This window comes from Carassius auratus, chromosome 10, assembly GCF_003368295.1.
Source record: "Carassius auratus strain Wakin chromosome 10, ASM336829v1, whole genome shotgun sequence".
NCBI classification, from domain to species: domain Eukaryota; kingdom Metazoa; phylum Chordata; class Actinopteri; order Cypriniformes; family Cyprinidae; genus Carassius; species Carassius auratus.
Window position 1 is genome coordinate 18,529,844 of NC_039252.1, and position 21,361 is coordinate 18,551,204.

The window sequence follows — 21,361 nt, forward strand, 5'->3', positions numbered from 1 at the left end:
TTAGAAAACATTACCGTCTACAGCCGTGAGAGGGCGCTCTATGCTGCTCAGTTCTCCTGTAGTCTACACTGAAGACATAGAGCGCCCTCTTGCGGCTGGAGACAGTAATGTTTTCTCTTGTTTCTTGGTTCTAAATAAATGCGACTTATAGTCCAGTGCGACTTATGTTTTTTTTCCTCATCATGACGGATTTTTGGACTGATGCGACTTATACTCACGTGCGACTTATAGTCCAAAAAATACGGTACATAATAATCTAGTATAGCATGAAGCCAAATCACAACGTTACACCTATAATAAGTGTTTATATTCGGACTATTTTAGACTGGTACTGCTGTGGAGTAGATCAGTAGCTGCATGATTCGTCATAGACACGAACAGAGAGAAGTAGATCCGGCTACAATGTTCTTCCACAAGACGCATGCAGTTCTGTTTATTAACCACTGGAGCGCCAAAAGTTACGGTCTGCAGCTTTAACCGAATGTAAAATTAAAACTAAACCCTTAAAAGATACTTAATAAAAATAAACTAAACATGAAATTAAATAAAATCTAAACAAATATATTTGATGCAGCTAGTTCTCAAATCACTATTCCTCAATTAAAATGGGAATGAATTGAACTTAAAATAAAATATAAGACTTTCTCTTTCTCTCACTATATATATATATATAAAAAATCAAATCTCGTTGATTGTAAAATAACACTGGTGTCAACCATAAAACTGTAATTACCTACAATTAAAAGAAATTGTGGGATTGAATCAGAAAGTGCTACTAAATTTCACAAATAAAAAAGAAATGGCAAGTAACACATTTGTGTAAACAATGTTTTGATGAATGAAAAATAAAAAACTTGCCCAAAATAGATCTTAATTATTCTTATGTAAAATAAATGTTTATATTGCTTTCTTATCTTGACAGTTTAAGTGGTTGGTCAATTATTTTCCTTCCTTTACCCATTTGATTTGAATCAAATGGGTAAAGGATCTTCAATCTTCAATTCAAAAAAATAAATTATCTTTATTTACAACTCTGAAAGCCATTTTTCACAAAGCGGTCTCCATGCTAACCTGAAGCGTGGTCCAATGGCTGCCACGTGGCGGTTCAGGCTGCTTTTAGGACCGCCAACACTGAGAGACAGAGACCTCTGCAGAAGACTGCTGAAAATCTCCACCTGATCCACACTGCTGTACTTGGCGATCTCAAAACGCTGGACCAGAAACTAGACAAAAGGAAAAGAAAGACAAGGATGAAATGCCATTTTGGAAAACAAAAAAAAATGCATTGCAATAAATTAAACCTATTTGCTAAAACAGAGCATTTCTGTAACAAGTCTACTGATGCAAATACACAAGAACGACCCTCATTTAAATAAAGGAGAGGGAGATTTCCTCACAAGAAGTCTATTTGAGAGGAGTTTTCGGATGGGTAAATCCACAGCTATGAAAATGCTCATGAGCTTGGACGGATAAACAGGGTAACAGGAAGTAACCTCGATCCAGGTGTAGTGGGGCGTGACGTCGGGCGGACAGGGGACGGGTTGGCTTTCCTCGGAGGCCGCCAGAGGATCCGCCTCCAGCTGGGCGTCAGAGAACAGCCCCATCTTCAGCTCGACGGTCATCTGCCACGCTCCTGCCATCTCCCGCATGAACTGACCCCAGAACAGAGGAGGAGAAGCATTGGAAAACCTGCATAGCTAATATAATAGCACAGATTTGTGACCCTGGACCACAAAACCAGTCATAAGGGTTCATTTTAATCTTTCCATTGATGTATGGTTTGTTAGGAGGACAATATTTGGCTGAGATACAACTATTTGAAAATCTGGAATCTGAGGGAGCAAAAAAAATATATCTATATATAAATAATTATCATCTATAAAGTTGTCTGAATGAATTCTTAGCAAAGCACATTACTAATAAAAAAAAAAAAGTTTTGTTATATTTACAATAGGACATTTTACATGTGCAAATGTTTTGAGGTTTATTATTACTATTATATATAAAGTTACTTATATATAATAAGATTCAATTATATGAATGATTACAATAGTATTATAAAGTACTATTTTACATGTCACTATGTTTCTGCTGCTTTATTATTTCATCTTGGGAATTTGAATACATCTATATGTTATTTACTCGCCTTTTTAACCTGTTTTATTACTTATAAATTACTGCAATAATTACTTGAGATTACTTACTTTTAATTTGGCTTTTGAGGAGCGTATTACGTGACTGGCATTGGTATGCACTGACAAAATAATGGCATCACGACAGCTCTACTTATACATGTGTGTATCTTACAGGGACTTCAACGCCTGTCCTCGCAGCCAGGAGCCATTCCCAGCAGGCAATAGCAGTTTCCATGCCATTGTCGGTGAACATCTTTAATGGAGACCAGCAGAGGCGATGCAGCAGCTGAGGATCCCATTCTACACAATAAACACAATATTGAATCATGACTTTGTTAATAACTGCACTGATCTTCTTTTCCTCTTATCTATTAAAAAACAACAACATACTGTGAAGTTCAACTTCATTTGTGGTATATTCCAGTGTTTCATTATGCAACTTGATGGTATGAGCATCTATTTTCAATGTAGAAACATGCCTTTGGAGCTGATGAGCAGCGCAGTCATTTTGAACATGGCTTCAGTGAAGGCTTCCGGCTGACCTCCGTCCAGAGCTTCATTCATCTGACGAATCATCAGCTTGTTCAGATCCATCGTGCTCCGCATGGCCTCAGAGAAATGGATCATCCCTGCAACCTGGATACGAGACACGCAAGGAGTTAAGACTCAGAGCTTCTTTCATAAAATACCCAGCAGCCTCTGCTTTATTTTGCGTTATTTATTACCTCTCCAGCATAGCGGTTTCTCAGGTTGAGGGAGGCCATGAAGTTGGAGTAGTCTTTCTTCACACATGCTGGTCTTTCTGTGAGCTGAGTGCTCTGAAACGGGGATATTATTATTAACGAAAACCATAAAAAAAATTAAAATTAGTTAAAAATTAAAACAAATGTTAACTCCAAAATAGAATAAAATAAATATTTTTTATATTATTAAACATTTAATTCAATTAGTCACAAATAAACGAAATAAAATAAAATGAAACATTACAAAAACTAAATTTTAGCAAGATGAAAAAAACAATAAAATAAAAAACTAAATAAAATGTTAAAATTAATTAACCTTTTTTTTCTGCTAGTTGCAAATAAAAAATAACCCTATATATATATATATATATATATATATATATATATATATATATATATATATATATATATGTATGAATGAAAATGAGAAAATTTGAAATAGTATTTTATTTAAGCTAATTGCCAAGTCAAATTTTCTAATTTTCAATTAGTAAATTAGATTTACTAAAATACAGCTAACACTGAAATAAAAATGAATAAAAACGATATGAACTATATAGATAAACAGGAAAAAAAGATTAATAAAATGTTTACCAAAATTAAAATGAAAACATGAACACAAATTTAATTGTAAATCTCAAAAATACTAAAGTAAGACCGGTCTGAAATGACAAAGAACATACTTTCATAAAATGTCCTGATTGCTTATTATCACTAAGAAACTAGTCAATATCAAAGTCTTGAGCAGGAACTGAAGCTTACCCCCAGACTGGTGCTGTGACGGTTATATCCAGCGCAGTGCAGGATGCTCTCGGTGGCCATCGCCAGACCCGTGTGCTGAGACAGACCCGAAACCCAGTTCTGGTGCTTATTCAGGTACTCCTGTGGAAATACACTGATGATGATGAAAATCACTGCAGAGGAGAATAGTGAAGTTAAATATCTATTGCTTTTCATGGCAGGCCAAACCTGTAGGTGAGATTTGGTGACCGATGGTGCCCATTTCATGGCCTCTTTTAAGATTTCTCCACAGCGAGCAGCGAAGTCTTTCACTATGCTCTACACACGACATAACCCCAACATATCATTAACACATATGCAATACCGTGCTTCTTTAATAAGATGCCAATTTCACATCCATGATTTTTTTATTTATGTACTTTTTTATATTCCAGTCAAATAAACAAATTTTTACAGGAAGTAAAATTAAAAGTTACGTAAACAATTATATTTATGAATATATATTTATAATAAACATAAAAATATATTTTTATATATGTGTTGTTATTATGTGTAATACAAATATCCATATAAATTTTATTACATTTATATATATATATATATATATATATATATATATATATATATATATATATATATATATATATATATATATATATATTTTTTTTTTTATTAAATATAACAATTTGTATTTAATATAAACTAATGTATAATACAAATATATACTTATATAAATTTGTATATGTATATATAATTATATTTAATAAATTTAAGTGTCTAAAAATGTCAAATATAAATACAAATATTTAAAATAAAATATAATATAAAAATTACAATTGTGGCAAGTACATAAAATTCAATGATTTTAATAATTGGGAAAAAATGTGAAGTTAAAGCACCTCTCTGGCCTCGTATGTATCTGGCACTGTGATGCGATACGGGGTGTCCGGTATGTCATAATACGGCTGGTCTTTGTGGATGTCCTGAAGAACATTTCAAGATTTTAAAATCAATAATGTGTCACAAACATCTCCTGTAACATCTCCACACGAGGAGATGCAGATATACTTGATCTGAGCAAAGGAAGAAGCACTTACAGCGCTGAGTGAAAGAGACAGGGTCTGTAATAGATCCAGCATGGTCCTCAGGACACGACCGCTCCACAACAAGTGCGGAAAACTAGACAGAGACACCAGAAATCAAGCTAACACACTGTACTCCACTGTTTGTGAGGTAACGGATTCATCTCCTGTGATTGTAATGGAGAAGCACCCACGTCTCAGCGAGTCCTGACAGATATTTGTCCGCCACTCTGCGGATTCTCTTGTGAATGTGGTTGAAGTTGACCAACAGGAACTGAGCATGGTTTTCTAACTCCTCCTCATGAGCTTTAGTCTTTTCCTAGGAAAGAGATGTGTTATATTAGAGCACAACGACGATAGTCCACGTCTGAAGTTGTAAAGCCATTCACATGATTTTTCATTTACCTTGTCAGCCATCATCTGAAGAAATACATCGAAGACCTTGTCACCCACCGCAATGACACACTGCATCATTCCTGAGATGAATAAAACCATCTATCGATTACATACAGTATGTGCTAAACTTGAAGCTTAAGACAAGACGCATTTATTAACAGATATCCTAAAAAAGTGATTCATCACAGCACATGAAGAATTCAGATTTCATTTTGCAAGATTTCTGAAATGTTACGCTTAAATGAAAAAAAATGTCCTGTCCTGATTCATTCTCACCATTCTTTTATGATTATATATGTTGTATGAATCAGGGAATGATATATGATTAAGATACGCTTCAGAATATATACAGGAGTGCTAGTGAAAAGTAGAAAACAGAATCAGAAGTCGTCTTAAATCATCCAGAAACAGATGAATGTTGTAGCCCACCTGATTTATCCTTCTGGATCGCTCGGTCCTCAAAATATCGAAACATCACTTGAAAGCGATCGGCATCCAGAGAGCGTAACACCCTGAGAAGACACACGTGGTCATGTTGAAGCAAGGAAATACAGCTGTCTGAAACAGAGCGGGATTTCCTCACGCACCTCATGTGCTCCAGACGGTAGACGGACAGCAGGTAGGTGGACATGGCGAAGTCCAGTTTATTGATGAGCGCAGTCACCTCCGGCGGAGGATCCAGCAGGTTAATGATGGTGCTTCTCAAATCATTCAGCTCGGCCTACAAACACAACACATTCAGTTCAGTTCACAGGTCAAAACGGGTCAATTTCAGCCGTCATGCTGGACTAGACCATTCATAATCAGTAGCATTAGCAATTTGTCGCCACAAAAGTTATTTGTGACTTTAAAAAACATAAAAAAACTCAAGTGAGGAACATAAACCAGGGCTGCCCCCAAATAAAGATTTTTTCTAGTGGACTAAATGTTTATATTTAATCAATTAAAGTAACTGAATATATACTGGGGCGGGGAACTAAACCATAATGAGCGCTGGACCCCAAAACCAGCCTTAAAGTGTACATTCTTTGAAATCTGAATAAATAAGCTTTCCATTGCTGTATGGTTTATTAGAATCTGACAATATTTGTCTGAGATGCCACTATTTGAAAATCTGGAATCTGAGGGTGCAAAAACATTAAACAACTGAGAAAATAACTTTTAAAGTTGTCCAAATAAATTCTTAGCAATGCATATTACTAATCCATATATATTTACTAGAATTGCAAAATGTAAACTCAAGGAAAAATGTCAGAATTAAAATACATTCTGCAATCAATGCAAAATCGTGTGCTGTAAATTCAGATTTGTGAGGGAAACGTTTATATCTCATACTTACGACTTTTTTTCTCTGAATTGTGAGATAAAAAGTCGCAGTTTTTTTTTATTTGTTGATGTATACGGGCCTCTATAGGGTAATGACACTATTGTCTTCCATATTGCGAATGAGTTTGCTTCATAATTGATAAAATTTTGCAACATTATTCATCACTGTGAAGCTGCTTTGAAACTTTGGGTGTTGTATAAAGTTCTAGAAGAAAAAGCGTCTGATTTGGTGAAGCAGGGAGCAATCCGTCTTTGATATCAAGAGTCAGACTGATGTAGTCGTACTGAAGTGGCCGTGTCGTTCTTCAGCGCAGAGTTATACTGCAGCTCTGAGCGCAGCGGTTCTCCGCTCGGGAACATCAGCAGCGGGGATTTGGTTGCGATCTCACACACTCCCTCGTACCACTCCTCCGGCCACAAACCTGGACGTGAAACATGACCAAATCATATTCAGACCTACACATTGGATGGCTAATGCTAATCTGTTATTTAATATTGGGTTATTTTTAACACAGAAATAGTAGCAGAATTATTACAGAGCTTCCTTCGGTCATATATAACTACGATTAGGTATTTTTAACTAGAAAATAAGTTAAATCTTAAGAAAATTAACCGTTATAAATATTTTGACTTATATAAGTGATTGACCTGAGCCCTCGACAGCGAAGCCCATCACAACCGAATACAGCCAGAAATCTCTGAACAGCTTCTGCAGTCTCGGTTTGGCCTCTTTTATGGGCGGCAAACGTTTGGTCAGCTGTATAAAAAAAAAAAATACAGACAGATGAAATTATGAACAGCTTGACACAATCGGGTTTTAACCAAAATTATTATATTTGGGGAGTAAAATAAAGCTTATAAAATTTTATTTACACAGTTTGCATATTTTACTTAAGCATTAAACATTTCCAAATCTGGGTTGCATTTATTTGATTACAAATACTGTAAAACACTCATATTTTTAAATGTTAAATTTCTAAATTTTCAAATGTGATTTATTCCCATGATTACAATGCTGAATTTATGACAGTCATAAACCAAGTAACAAATTATTGCTACATCGTTACAGGAAAAAAGGTAACAAGAAACACTGGTTTGCATTGAAGACTTGAATTGTAATAATATTTCACAATATTACTGTTTTTTTTTGCAGCTCTTGTAATAAAATTACAAATTAGTGGGGGCACAGTAAAAAACTAACTTAGCAAACAAAACATTTTTTTTTCATTCATATAGATTTTTGGTTCAGTAAAAAAGCTGGTTAAAGAGTAAAACAGTAACTATAAAAGTTTCAACTTTATTCATTCACCTAATTATTTATTTCTATATCATGAAACAAATATTAAGAAAAAAATGTGTGTCCTATTTGCAGAAATGCCATTCTCTTACCACAGCAATGACAGGAATCAGAACTCCTAAATTCCCAGCGCTGCTGGACGCCTGAGGAAAAACACACATTCAAAAGCAGAAACACTACATTACTCAAATACTCCATTTGTGTCTCTGGAGCACAAGAGCAGTCTGAAGTCTCTGGGGTATATTTGTAGTAATAGCCAAAAATACATGATCTGGGTCAAAATTATAGATTTTTCTTTTATGCCAAAAATCATTAGGATACTAAGTAAAGATCATGTTTCATGAAGATATTTTGTAAATATCCTACTGTAAATATATCAATATAATATAATTAATTTTTGATTAGTAATATGCATTGCTCAGAACTTTATTTTATACAACTTTAAAGTCGATTTTCTCAAGATTTAGATTTTTTTAAACAGTTGCATCTCGGCCAGATATTGTACTATCATAACAAGCCATACATCAATAAAAAAAAGCTTATTTATAAAAAATAAAAATATAAAATACCTTTATATCTGCATTTGTGGTCTAGGGTCACATTTTAGCTAGATGTGTCATGCAAGTCTCATATCCTATTACAGCACTGTCCTCTGAATTCAAGCAACCCTTCCTGTTGCAACTCTTAACAGACCACACTACTTTTCTCTAATTCCTCTTTAACCCTTATAACCTTTACAGTGTCCCCATATGATGAATGCTAGATGTGCTGTACATTGCATGCTGCTTCTACAATGAATCAGAGAAATAATAATACAGGGCTATAATGTGAAGGTTGGGTACCTTGAGGGCCGGGCCCTTCTCACTGGATCTTTCGCTGGCTCTCTTCCCCTCCAGCCCCAGCTGCACAAACAGCTCCAGCAGATTCACCAGCAGCTCATCCACCATCTGCTCCGTCTGCAGGTTTGCTGCGATGTTGGCCAGAGCATTGATCACGGCCAGAGAACAGTGTCTGCATAAACACCACCAAACTGACATCACTGACAACATTAAGATGAAACAGTACAGCAATGCATTGAGAATTTCTCACGACTAACTGAATTTTCATATTATATATGACATTTAAATTAAATTAAATTGAAATGTATGCATTTAGCAGACACTTTTATCCAAAGCGACTTACAGTGCATTCAGGCTATCAATTTTTACCTATCATGTGTTCCCGGGGAATCGAACTCCCAACCTTGCGCTTGATAACGCAATGCTCTACCAATTGAACTACAGGAACACTATGTATGTAGTGTATGTAATAGTCCATAGTCCAGTATATACTAGTTATTTTTATGCTTTTTTTTTTTTTTTTTTTTTTTAAAGAAGTCTCTTTTCTGTTCCCCACGGCTGCATTTATTTGATTAGTAAAAACAGTAACGTTGTTAATATACGGTAAATAACTGTTTTCTATTTATATATAATTTAAATTGTAATATACTCCACTGATGACACACCTGAATTTTATTTTATTTATATATTAAAATCTAAACCTATATTATACAATATTAATGTGACTTTATCCTTGGTGTGCATAAGAGGCTGCTTAAAAATAAATTTATAATAAAATAAATATTTTTTATTATATTTAATTTTGTTTGTTTGGTTTATTGTGTTAATTATGTAAATTAAAATTATTTATTATTTTTAGTCAGTATGTGTTGTTGACGTTGTTTTTACATTGATTACTTGGCAAGTTAATTTACGGCTAGACAAATAAATAAAAAATTTGCTTGATTTTATCTAGTGCCATTACCGTATTTTTCGGACTATAAGTCGCACCTGAGTATAAGTCGAATCAGTCCAAAAATACGTCATGACGAGGAAAAAAAACATATATAAGTCGCACTGGACTATAAGTCGCATTTATTTAGATCCAAGAACCAAGAGAAAACATGACCGTCTCCAGCCGCGAGAGGGCGCTCTATGTCTTCAGTGTAGACTACAGGAGAACTGAGCAGTATAGAGCGCCCTCTGGCAGCTGGAGACGGTAATGTTTTCTCCTAGTTCATTTCTCTCGATTCATGTCTAATTAATTTTGATAAATAATTATTAAATAGTCACACCTGACTATAAGTCGCAGGACCAGCCAAACTATGAAAAAAGTGCGACTTATAGTCCGGAAAATACGGTAATATGATTTTTCTCCATCCACATACAGCAGAAAGGAAAAGTCGCCAAGCCTGAAACAATCCACTGTAGATCATCACCTGTATCCATGATCCTTGTAGTCTTTGGTGGAGTAAACCATCGAGCTGGCCTTCACACTAATCTGCTGGAACAAGTTCCAGACTTCCTGATAAATGTATTGCTGTGGGAGACAAACAGACAGGAAACATTAGCTCCAGCAGGCCGATCAAACCACTTCCTGTGACAGAAGACAGAAACGCTGGCGTACGTTTCCTGTGATGACCATACAGCCCAGCTGATCTATGATGAGGACGTCGAGCTGGGACGGCGGCTGGCAGAACTTCTGCTGCAGGATCTGAAGAATGGGCTCCATCACACGAGGAGTGTCCCTCAGGGCCACGGCGATGTGTCCTAATGCTCGGATAGTGTGATCCGGGATGAGGTGGGCATCCCTGTGGGAAAGGAACACAAATCATGTTTTAGGGATTGCCCCATTTTCTTAAAATCCGCTTCAGAGATTTAGAATAATAATGAAAGACTTTAAGTATTTAATAACCAATACCATTTCATTTTGGACCAAGATGCATGATTTATTTTCAGATTTTAAGAACATACTTGTCATTTTCCTGCGAGATGTATAGACGGTTGGAAAGACTGGCTAGGAAAGCCTCAACGATGACCGAGTCCATGCACAAACCTGCTTTTAAACACCTGGAATGACACAAAAAGTCTCTAATTAGTGACTTATTAGAACTGTGGTGAATTAAAAATTCCATACGAATAATATTTCAAATGCAAAGTATTCCTGTGATGCGCAGCTGAATTTTCTGCATCATTACTGCAGTCTTCAGTGTCACATGATCATTCAGAAATCATTCTGATATACTGATTTGCTGCAAACTTTTACTATGATTTGGAAAGCTCTACTCCCAAACTCTTGCAGAAGAACCAGGCATCACTTTCAGCTGCTCAGTATAAATGAGGTTTACCTGCATATATTGTCGATGGAAATGTCTCGGAGCTGCTCATACATGGATGGCTGGCTCTTCTTACTGGAGTGAGAACTAAAGGTGGACTGGGAATGCTCATTGGTCACATGGATCTTGATCTCTCCTGTTCCTGATCAGTGGGAAATGGAGTTGGACTGCTTGCGCTGATTCAAATTTTTATATTCTTAAAGTAATAGTTCACAAAAAAAAGACAAATTGCTGAAAATGCACTCGATCTCAGGCCATGTCAGATGCAGATGAGCTTGTTTCATCATTGAAACAAATTTAGAGAAATGTAGCATCACTTGTTAAGCAATGGATGCTCCGCAGTGAATGGGTGATGGTTTTATCAGCTGTTTGGACTCTCATTCTGACGGCACCCATTCACTGCAGAGCACCCAATGGTGAGCAAGTGATCCAATGCTACATTTCTACAAATCTGATGCAGAAACCAACTCATCCTAATCCAGCGTTTGGAATAACGGTGTTTAAAAGAACGGCGTTAGGTAACGACGTTATTTTTTCAGTAACGTGGTAATCTAACTAATTACTTTTCCCGTCGTTACAACGCTGTTAACGTTACTGAACGTTAAATGCGGTGCGTTACTATGCAATCCGAACGCACCCCTGGCTCACACAGCGAGTGAGGAGGTGGGTTAATGACGAGATAAGCGACTATGATTGGCTAAGGCAGAGTCATGTGTTTCATGGTAGCCAATCAGAGCCAGTGTTCTTACACACATGCCGGCACACGCGGCACCGCCAGCGGCGCCAAACACACACACACACACACACACGCAACAGTTACACAGAGATTCACAGCAGAGATGGCGAGTCAGGAGCAATCCGATGAAAAGTTGGCATTTTCAAGGTGAAGATATAAGCACTACTTCAAATTCATTGTGGTCAAAGGCAAGAACGTGCATGTAATGTGTTCATGTAATGTGTGACACACGCATCTACAAAGCTAGTGGCCAAAAACACGTTTCTTACAAAGATAATACTTGAAGTGCAGGATAAAACTCTTGCTGTCTGTTGACGTGCAATAAATATTGAAAGTTATGTACGAACACCTGTCTGTTCTACTCATTTCAACTGACTTGTGAAAACTGCGGGAAAAAAAGTACAAATTCTTTGACATGTAGCAACTTTTTTTTTTTGTTTTTTTTTTACAGTAACGCAAATAGTTACTTTCCCTGGTAACGAGTTACTTTTATTATAGAGTAATTCAGTTACTAACTCAGTTACTTTTTGGAACAAGTAGTGAGTAACTATAACTAATTACTTTTTTAAAGTAACGTTCCCAACACTGTCCTAATCTTGGATGGCCTGAGGATGAGTACATTTTCAGCAAATATACGCAGCATAAATCTAGATATGAAGGGGAGGATCTCACCTGTGTTGTACTGACTGTGGTATTTGTAGAGCTTCACTAGCACAGGTGAAGGCACCACTAGGAAATCTCTTAGAGACATGGTGACTGAATGAGCAACCACTGGGAAACGCTCACACAGCCGTCCGAGACCCTGCTCCAAGAAATGCCACAAATGTTGCTTTTTAACCCTTAAATGTTCAAAATGAAATGAAAATGAACTCTGGACGCACCTGTAGGCTGCAGATGAGCAGAGGCATGTGAGCGATGATGACCTTGCTGGACGTCTTGGACTGCAGCTTCTCGGTTAGTTTTGTGCAGAGGTTTTCTGCACCTGGCAGAAACGAGCCAAAGAATAAATGGTTAGAGAAGTCAGATGACACGTATGTGAGATACATGATGCGAGTCTCACCCTGCTCCTCGGTGACGGCCCACACCATGAGGTCCACGCAGGCAGCGTTGGCCTGACAGCGCAGTTTGAGCGGGTTCAGCTCGCTGTGCAGATTCTCCACATCATGCAGGATCCTCTGCAGCTCAGACTGACTGCTGCTGAACTGCTCCAGAACGAAGTCATGAACCTCCTTCACGAACGACACCTGCAGGTCTACATCAAACCATCACATAACAGTAGCAGGGGTTACCAAAACCAGAAACTAGAGTTACTCAGAGATGTTAAACAACATTTTGTGGCTTACCTGATTTTGCTAATATGCGTAGAAAAATATATTTTCTTTTTATTTATTTTTCATAAAATTTACCTAAAAAAAAAACTTTTCTACTAATTATTTAAATATTTTGATGCCAATTTTACATTTTTTTTATTTGATTTGATTTATTTGTTTTTATAATATTAAATATAACTCATTAATAATAATTATAATAGCACATGTGCTATTTTTTAAACACATTTTGGTTATATTTTATTTATTTGTCAATATATTATTTTTATTGATTGTTATAATAATACATACAATAGAATAAGAATGATACAATTATTAATAATAATAACAACAACAACAATTACTATAAATATAGCAGATTAATAATACATATAATGGCACAAAAATAATTCGATTTTTATTACTGTAATAAATTGCAAATATTTATATAATATACATAATTAAAAAAATAGAACAGAATAGAAAAAATATAATTTAATTATATAAATAATCATAATAAATTTATATATATTCCTATAAGAGATAATAAATGTAACAGATAGTGATATCATAATAATAACAATAATAAAAATAAGAGGAAAATTATTTATTTATTTTGTAATTTATTAAAATGCATGTACTTGTAACAGAATAAAAACAACATGTTTGAATTAACACTATTTCAATGTTTTAAAAAATCAAATCCATGCATTACACACTATTATCAATGTACCTTTCATGTAGTATAAAGTGTCCCTCAGCATTTTAAAGATGGCCACATACAGCGGATCACTGAATGTGTTGTAGAAGAGATTAACTGATGCATTGACCTGCAAGAGAAAGCAAATGTCCAGAAACCAACAGAGTGTCTCTTGAACAGAACAAAGCAGAAGCATCCGAATCAAAGCAGGTACCTCCAGAACCCCAACCATAGTCTGATCCAGTGTCTTCATAAAGGATTCTGACACAAACCGCTCGACCTATCCGAGAAGAGAAGGAACCAAAGAGTGAACAAAAATACATCACATGATATACTCCAGTAGTGGAAAGCATCCAGAGACTGACCATCTGCAGAAGCTGCCTCAGTAAATCCAGCGGTGCATCAAACCCTTTACTGTTGCTGCCCGTGAAGAGCGGCGAGACGGAGAAACTGGAGCTGATGGTGGAGAAATAGTAGTCAGGGTCCACAGCGCTGCCGTCAGGAAGATACGAGCCCGCTGGAGCACAGAAACAAAACCAGGGAAACACCCATCAATTATAATCGAATCGTGATTACAATTATGGATGTCACAATTATGCAATCATTCAAAGCTGTAATTAGTCCACTTTTGTTATTCTGATTGGTTAAGATGCATTTTTTTCTTTCTGCATGCTATCTTACGAGTTGTTCCCATTATTTTAATTTTAGCTTTAATATAACATTATAATACATATCATATTTTTACTGGAAGAAGAAACCAATCCCAAGTATGGTTGACATTTGAGGTTTTAAAGTTTTCAACTTGTTTATTGTCATATATAAATACGGCATGCAGTTGCATCAGAAAATGGTATTAACAGCAAATGATAGGGATAATCGTAATTAATAATCGCAATTACAATTTCAAGGAAAAAATCGACAGTTATGATTTCTGTTATAATCGTGTAGAGCTACCATCAAACCTAGACAGCATTTCTGGGCATCAAACGCTCGTCCAAACATGTCTACTCTATTAAAAATACTGTCTAGTAAACAAAACTAAAAGTAAAAAAAAGTTACCTTCAAAATAAGGAGCAGAAGGGTCAGCAGGAGAACTGGGAGGAAGTCCGGCATGTTCTGGACTGCCCTAGAAAACAAAAAAGATGCCATTATTAACAAAATCACATATTCAACAAATGCTGAATCTTATAATCTAGTATTATTATTTTTTTTGTATTTCAATTGTATACAATGTTTTTTTTGATCGCACGTGTCTATATAAGCACCTTTAGCAACTGCTTAACAGAACTTGCTTTTTTATTTCAGTTTATCCCTATCAAGAGTTTGTTTGTGATACGAGAGTATTATTTCACGTTTTAATCAAAGGACACTGAGTTTCTGCAGGTTTCTGTGACAGTAAATTAAAGACCTTTTGAAGACCAACACAATTTAAGGAATAAATGGAAGGGGACACAAAATAATTCATCAGAGTGAAGTGAGCTTACTGTATGATTACACAAATACTAGTTTCTGCCTTCATATCTTCTTTTAGCATCTCAAGTAAATGTATCTAAGAATGTTTAGAGATTTGCACTGGAGAACAAGACAAAAATACCTGTACGGAGGAAGATATTTTTTGCAGCGCATGCAACATGACTTTAAATGAATTTAAAACGTTCATCTCCGGTTGAATGCATTTCCAGCCTCAGTTTGTTGATTGCTGAAAGATGCGGACGCCCTCTGCTGGTACCTGTTGTGAGATGCTGGAAACGCTGCTGGTTTTACGGCGTAAAGTGTCGCTCTGGCAGACGGTGAGGAGTGAGCTGGGTAGGATGGAGCGGAAATCGTTAAAGGATCGTCGTCGGGTGACTTCTGCCCCGTCTCCTGCACCCAAGGGCTGAGGACTGACCCGTGGGAAGAGTTTGGACAGCAGCGGCTCCTCTGTGTTGCTGTAGCGGCCGAACGCTCGCACCACGCCGAGCAGACAGGGCACGGTGTATTTACACAGGTATTCTGGGAAGGAACATTTAGAAGAAAGATACACTTATATTTAAGTCAACATGAAATTAAAATGGACCCTATTTATTTATTTAAATGCATTCTGACTAACTGTAGCTTGTCATATTGTGATAAAAAACAACTACATTCTAAAATATATAATATATATATAAATATATTTTCAAATTATATACACTACTAGTCAAATGTTTGGAATATTAATGAATTTATATTGTTTTGAAAGAAGTCTCTTCTGGTCACCAAGGCAGCATTTCTTGAAACAAAAATACAGTTAAAACTGTAATATTATTGCAATTTGAAAAAAAAATTCTATTTGAATATACTGTAAAATATAATTTATTCATGTGATGCAAAGCTGTATTTTCAGCATCATTACTACAGCCTTCAGTGTCACATGATCTTCAGAAATCATTCTGCTCATTTTATTATTGACCATTATTTATAATAATTATTATTAATTAAAATATGTTTAAATTATAATAATTTGTTATTCTAAATTGCTATACTATTTCACAACATGTTAAAAAATATTTGAACATTAAAAATGCTAATCATGCTAGCGGCATGCTAGTCACTTGCTAATCATGCTTGCAACTTGTTAATCATGGTATGAAAATGCTAGTAACATGCTAATCATGCTAGAAACATGCTAATCACGCTAGAAACATGCCAGTGACGTGCTAATCACGCTAGAAACATGCTAGTGACATGCTAATCACGCTAGAAACATGCTAGTGACATGCTAATCACGCTAGAAACATGCTAGTGACATGCTAATCACGCTAGTGACATGCTACTCATGCTAGAAACATGCTAGTGACATGCTACTCATGCTAGAAACATGCTTATCATGCTAGAAACATGCTAGTGACATGCTTATCATGCTAGAAACATGCTAGTGACATGCTACTCATGCTAGAAAAATGCTAGTGACATGCTACTCATGCTAGAAACATGCTAGTGACATGCTACTCATGCTAGAAACATGCTAGTGACATGCTACTCATGCTAGAAACATGCTAGTGACATGTTACTCATGCTAGAAACATGCTTATCATGCTAGAAACATGCTAGTGACATGCTACTCATGCTAGAAACATGCTTATCATGCTAGAAACATGCTTATCATGCTAGAAACATGCTTATCATGCTAGAAACATGCTAGTGACATGCTTATCATGCTAGAAACATGCTAGTGACATGCTACTCATGCTAGAAACATGCTAGTGACATGCTTGTAACTTGCCATCAAACTTGAAACTTTTTCAGACTCTCTGGCTAGGCAACAACTGCTTAGAAGTTTCAGGCTAGGCTTTCTCAAGCCAACCTAAAGTTTGTCTTAACCAACTTTTTTGTCTAGTTCTAAATTGCTATAGTATTTCACAACATGTTAAAAAATATTTGAAAAACATTTTTAAAAAATCCTACCCCAAATATTTCTCATGAATCATAAAATGTTAACCAATAATATGTTTCAATATCCAATCAATTCTAGATGCCATCCTTCTTTTTTGATCTGTCTTGCATTATGAAAGCTATGAATTTCATATGAGCAAGGTATTCAGGATGGGAAGAAAACACTGACCTTTATCTTGGCCTTCGATGTTCTGACACATTTTCTGTAGCACCTGCATGAGGTTCGTTACAGCCTCCAAAATCTGCAAGAGATAATACAACCTATCAGCAATTAAACATCTCCCTTTAAATACAACAGGACAGTAAAATCAGTAACAGAACCAAGGAACTACACTCTTATGACAACCACATGTCTTGGTTGCAGATTCACTCAGATTAGCAAATGAAACAAGCAGAGACACACTTGGATTCGCATGGACTCGTCCATCTGAGCAACGTCTGAGAGCGTGGTCACCAAACAGAAGGAGAAATTCTCCGCAACGGGAAGCGCTTCTGAAACCGCAAAGATGAGAGGCATGCAAGATCAGGAGTAAGTGGGAATACCATCAGGAAATGTGATAAAAAGACCAAAATATATTTTTATACCTCGCCCTTTTCTCTCTGAGCTCTCCTCGATCCATTGCACCCTGGGTAATCCCTTCAGCAAACCCAACAAGTACGGGACAATAGCGTCCTTGTGCTGGAGGAGCAAATAAACATACAATTCAGCACTACAGACCATTATTGCTCACTTCTAAACGTATTATTTTTTTTTGTAAAGCGTAACTCCTTGTCTGTGAAAGGTGCTATTGAAATACTTTTGACTAACTTGCTTACACTGTAGTAGTACTACATTTACATTTTTGGTTTCTGGATTATTCCTTTAATCGTGTTAAAGCAGTACCTGCAGCCCAGACTCCAGCAGGAAGATCCCGAGAGCGATCACAGCATCTCTCCTCCGCTCGTCCAGCTGGAAAACACCACGGATGTCCACGGGACACATGCATTGAAGCTTCTGGACCTATGTTAGACAAATATGCAAATGTATTTAAACATGTTCTCTCCGTCAGTCAGAAGCAGTGAGAGACAGTCTTTAATGTGTAATAAATAACTAATCATGCATTTTTTTTAGTGTGTCAAACTACCAAGTTCAACATGACACCACTAGAGTTATATTACAGTTAACTAAAACTATTAAAACCCTCTTTTTTATCAAAATAAAAAGGCAAAATTTTAATATAAATATTAGATGAAAAGGTATTAACTGGAAATAAATAAAACTGGATAAAAAATTATAAAACATAAATCTATCGATCTATACACACACACATATACACACACACACACATATATATATATATATATATATATATGCACACACACACACACACACATATATGTTTTTATGTGTGTGTATACATGTAAATATATACAAATATATATATAAACCGTACTAATAAAAAGACGAAAGCATATAAAATTAATAAAAACTAACTAAAATCAAATGAAAAATATAAAAACATAAGCCATTTCAAAATATGTATATAAATGATAATAGCATATAAATAACACTAAAATAGCACTGGACACCACTCAATAATACAACAGGTGTACACGCATCATAAAAACATGATGCAAGATTATGTTCAGAAGTTCACCAAAGTGTAAGGAAGTTTATAACATACTTCCCTTTAAAATAGACTATTGATCAAGCCTTTTTCAGGTAAACATGTACATTTCAGAAAAAAAGTTTATAATCATTTTAAATCATTCCTGCTGAAGCAATAAGGATCAAACTATATCATGCAGCCAAAAAGGTCCCAAAAAACCAGAATGCAAAACTGACTTTTAGGACACCAGTGTTACACATTCTTGGTTTCCATTGAGAGCACATTTGCAAAGATTTAGAAAATGTTTTGTTCTCAGAGTCACAATGACTTTTCTTTACAGACGCGCCCTCGAAACACCTGGCTTTTCACGTCCTGTCAGGAATTAATGACAAAACAACACTGTGGTGTGTCTGGGTTAATGCATATTTAACTTTATCTCTGAAATGTAAATGACTATTACTCAAACATCAGCCGACACAGCTCTGAAATACATTTAGAAATCAATAAACAGTTGACCAAATCTTACAAACTGAATAAAAGTGCTTTCATTTGTGTTTTGAATGATGATTTCATTTAATTGATAATTATTATTATTAAATTAACATTTTATGCTGTCCCTAGTTATTTCATATAACTGTATTGTAAATGTTAAAGTATCAGTAAAACATTTAAACTAAGCAATTATTAATTAACAACGTAAATATATCTTAAATCAAGCCTTAAATAAATGAGGGGTTGATGAGCAAACACGTAAAACTAGAAAATGAATGACTGTATAAAGCAATGTCAGTCGATTTAAAAGGCTGGTCATTAACATTTGGATGTACATGTTAATAAAGGTTATATGTATAAGAGAAGACGTCAGGTATTTGATTCAGTTTTGATTTGTTTTGCTTGTGTTAGCTGTTAGCTTCAGACGCTAATAGGAAATAATAGGTAAATCTCTCACCTTGTCAAGAGGAGCGGGACGGTGAGCAGCCAGAGAGCGCGCGAGAGACAAAACAGTGTTAAAATAAAAACCTCGCGACGTGGCTTTAGAAGACATCATTAATTTACTATTAAAAACAAACTAATGTCTACATCTTAAAATTAAATGTTCGTCAAGTCAAGTGACAGCAGAGGAGAGCTGCGACTACGGAACGCCCGAGCGCACATTTTACAAGGTCAACGTATATGTGCTGCAGCATTTACGCGTTCGCTTTTCTGTTTCTTTGCTGAAAAGATACTTTAATCAACAACAGAACTCCTCTATTATAGAAAACTTTAATTCTCCCTCAGAAAGACTGCATGGCTACAATGTTTTTGGTAAATTGAAATAAAATAAATGTTAACTGAAATAAAATAAAATATAAAAAACGACATAGGCCTATTTAATATTTGCATCTAATAATGATGCAAAACAGTTTTGCAATGAAATTTGAGTCAGATTTTTTCTAATGTTCTCATTTTGTAATTGTAAGTGACCTTTCTTTCTGTTTTAAATATGTTTTTCTTTGAATTGTTTGACTACTAAATTTCATATAGGCCTACAAAAGAAAGAAAGAAAGAAAGAAATTATTAATTTTTTTTAAATGAAAACCTGGCCCTATAATTCTCTTTTTTTCAGTCAAAGTTGATATAGACAATTATATATATATATATTGGCGGATTGGGACAGTAAATCAGGCCGGGAATTTGACTCCACCCCAGACCACCTCTGTTGCTGCAGTCACCACCAACCAATTCATGTGTGCACCAGACTGCTAAACTCTTTGACTCTTTCAGTTGTTTGAATTGGGTTATACTTAAAAAATAAATCAAAATCCTTAGTCTGTGGACGGCAAAATAATCAAATGGAGTATCAAGAAGAATCAAGGCATTCACTGTCCCTATACTCTTTCCCTGAATCCCCCTCTTTCTCTCACTCTGCACATTGAGTTTCTCTGCAATATGATGTAAGCACTTTCAATAATCTATATTAATTATGCAGCCATCAATTGTATGTCCCCATGATCACAGTGCTACTACTGATGACCTTATAAATCAGAAATTCAGATCGTGATTCATTTGAGTCAGTTTGGGAGTTCAAAGCGAGTTTGCAAATCATTTGAGTTATTTTGGGAGTTAGGAGCGGGTTCGCGAATCATTTGAGTCAGTTCGGGAGTTCGGAGCGAGATCGCGAATCATTTGAATCATTTCTGGAGTTCATAGCGGGATCGCAAATCATTTGAATCAGTTCGGGAGTTCGGAGCGGGATCGCGAATCATTTGAGTCAGTTTGGGGATCGCAAATCATTTGAATCAGTTCGGGAGTTCGGAGCGGGATCGCGAATCATTTGAGTCAGTTTGGGGATAGCAAACATTTGAATCAGTTCGGGAGTTCGGAGCGGGATCGCGAATCATTTGAGTCAGTTTGGGAGTTCGTAGCGGGTTCGCGGATAATTTGAGTCAATTGAGGAGTTCAAAGCGGGTTCGCGAATCATTTGAGTCAGTTTGGGTATAGCGAATCATTTGAATCAGTTCGGGAGTTCAAAAAGTGTTCGCGAATCATTTGAGACAGTTTGGTGATCACAAATCATTTGAATCAGTTCGGGAGTTCGGAGCGGGATCGCGAATCATTTGAGTCAGTTTGTGGATCGCGAATCATTTGAGTCAGTTTGGGAGTTCGGAGCGGGATCGCGAATCATTTGAATCAGTTCGGGAGTTCGTAGCGGGTTCGCGAATCATTTGAGTCAGTTCGGGAGTTCGTAGCGGGTTCGCGAA

The 21,361-nt window shown here is 36.0% G+C and overlaps 1 protein-coding gene across 2 annotated transcripts in view; it reads right to left on the reverse strand.

The window, feature by feature from the left end:
• The window catches only part of LOC113110172 (phosphatidylinositol 4-kinase alpha-like), a 36,997-nt gene extending 17,237 nt beyond the window's left edge, over nt 1–19,760 (reverse strand). For both annotated transcript variants that reach the window (XM_026274212.1, XM_026274213.1), the window contains exons 1-34: nt 19,570–19,760; nt 17,915–18,031; nt 17,617–17,710; nt 17,435–17,523; nt 17,201–17,273; nt 15,347–15,609; nt 14,677–14,743; nt 13,983–14,134; nt 13,832–13,897; nt 13,651–13,747; nt 12,671–12,862; nt 12,492–12,592; nt 12,283–12,412; nt 10,887–11,016; nt 10,513–10,608; nt 10,166–10,349; nt 9,978–10,078; nt 8,563–8,731; nt 7,813–7,863; nt 7,072–7,180; nt 6,709–6,845; nt 5,685–5,818; nt 5,527–5,609; nt 5,107–5,177; nt 4,896–5,020; nt 4,717–4,798; nt 4,519–4,602; nt 3,848–3,937; nt 3,641–3,760; nt 2,861–2,953; nt 2,615–2,771; nt 2,308–2,435; nt 1,494–1,652; nt 1,072–1,223 (exon numbers count right to left, since the gene is read on the reverse strand). In XM_026274212.1, the coding sequence (XP_026129997.1) occupies nt 1,072–1,223; nt 1,494–1,652; nt 2,308–2,435; nt 2,615–2,771; nt 2,861–2,953; nt 3,641–3,760; nt 3,848–3,937; nt 4,519–4,602; nt 4,717–4,798; nt 4,896–5,020; nt 5,107–5,177; nt 5,527–5,609; nt 5,685–5,818; nt 6,709–6,845; nt 7,072–7,180; nt 7,813–7,863; nt 8,563–8,731; nt 9,978–10,078; nt 10,166–10,349; nt 10,513–10,608; nt 10,887–11,016; nt 12,283–12,412; nt 12,492–12,592; nt 12,671–12,862; nt 13,651–13,747; nt 13,832–13,897; nt 13,983–14,134; nt 14,677–14,743; nt 15,347–15,609; nt 17,201–17,273; nt 17,435–17,523; nt 17,617–17,710; nt 17,915–18,031; nt 19,570–19,668 (3,995 nt within the window). In that variant the 5' untranslated portion in view covers nt 19,669–19,760. The remainder of the gene's footprint in view (nt 1–1,071; nt 1,224–1,493; nt 1,653–2,307; nt 2,436–2,614; nt 2,772–2,860; nt 2,954–3,640; nt 3,761–3,847; nt 3,938–4,518; nt 4,603–4,716; nt 4,799–4,895; nt 5,021–5,106; nt 5,178–5,526; nt 5,610–5,684; nt 5,819–6,708; nt 6,846–7,071; nt 7,181–7,812; nt 7,864–8,562; nt 8,732–9,977; nt 10,079–10,165; nt 10,350–10,512; nt 10,609–10,886; nt 11,017–12,282; nt 12,413–12,491; nt 12,593–12,670; nt 12,863–13,650; nt 13,748–13,831; nt 13,898–13,982; nt 14,135–14,676; nt 14,744–15,346; nt 15,610–17,200; nt 17,274–17,434; nt 17,524–17,616; nt 17,711–17,914; nt 18,032–19,569) is intronic.
• Between the last annotated feature and the right edge of the window lie 1,601 nt (nt 19,761–21,361).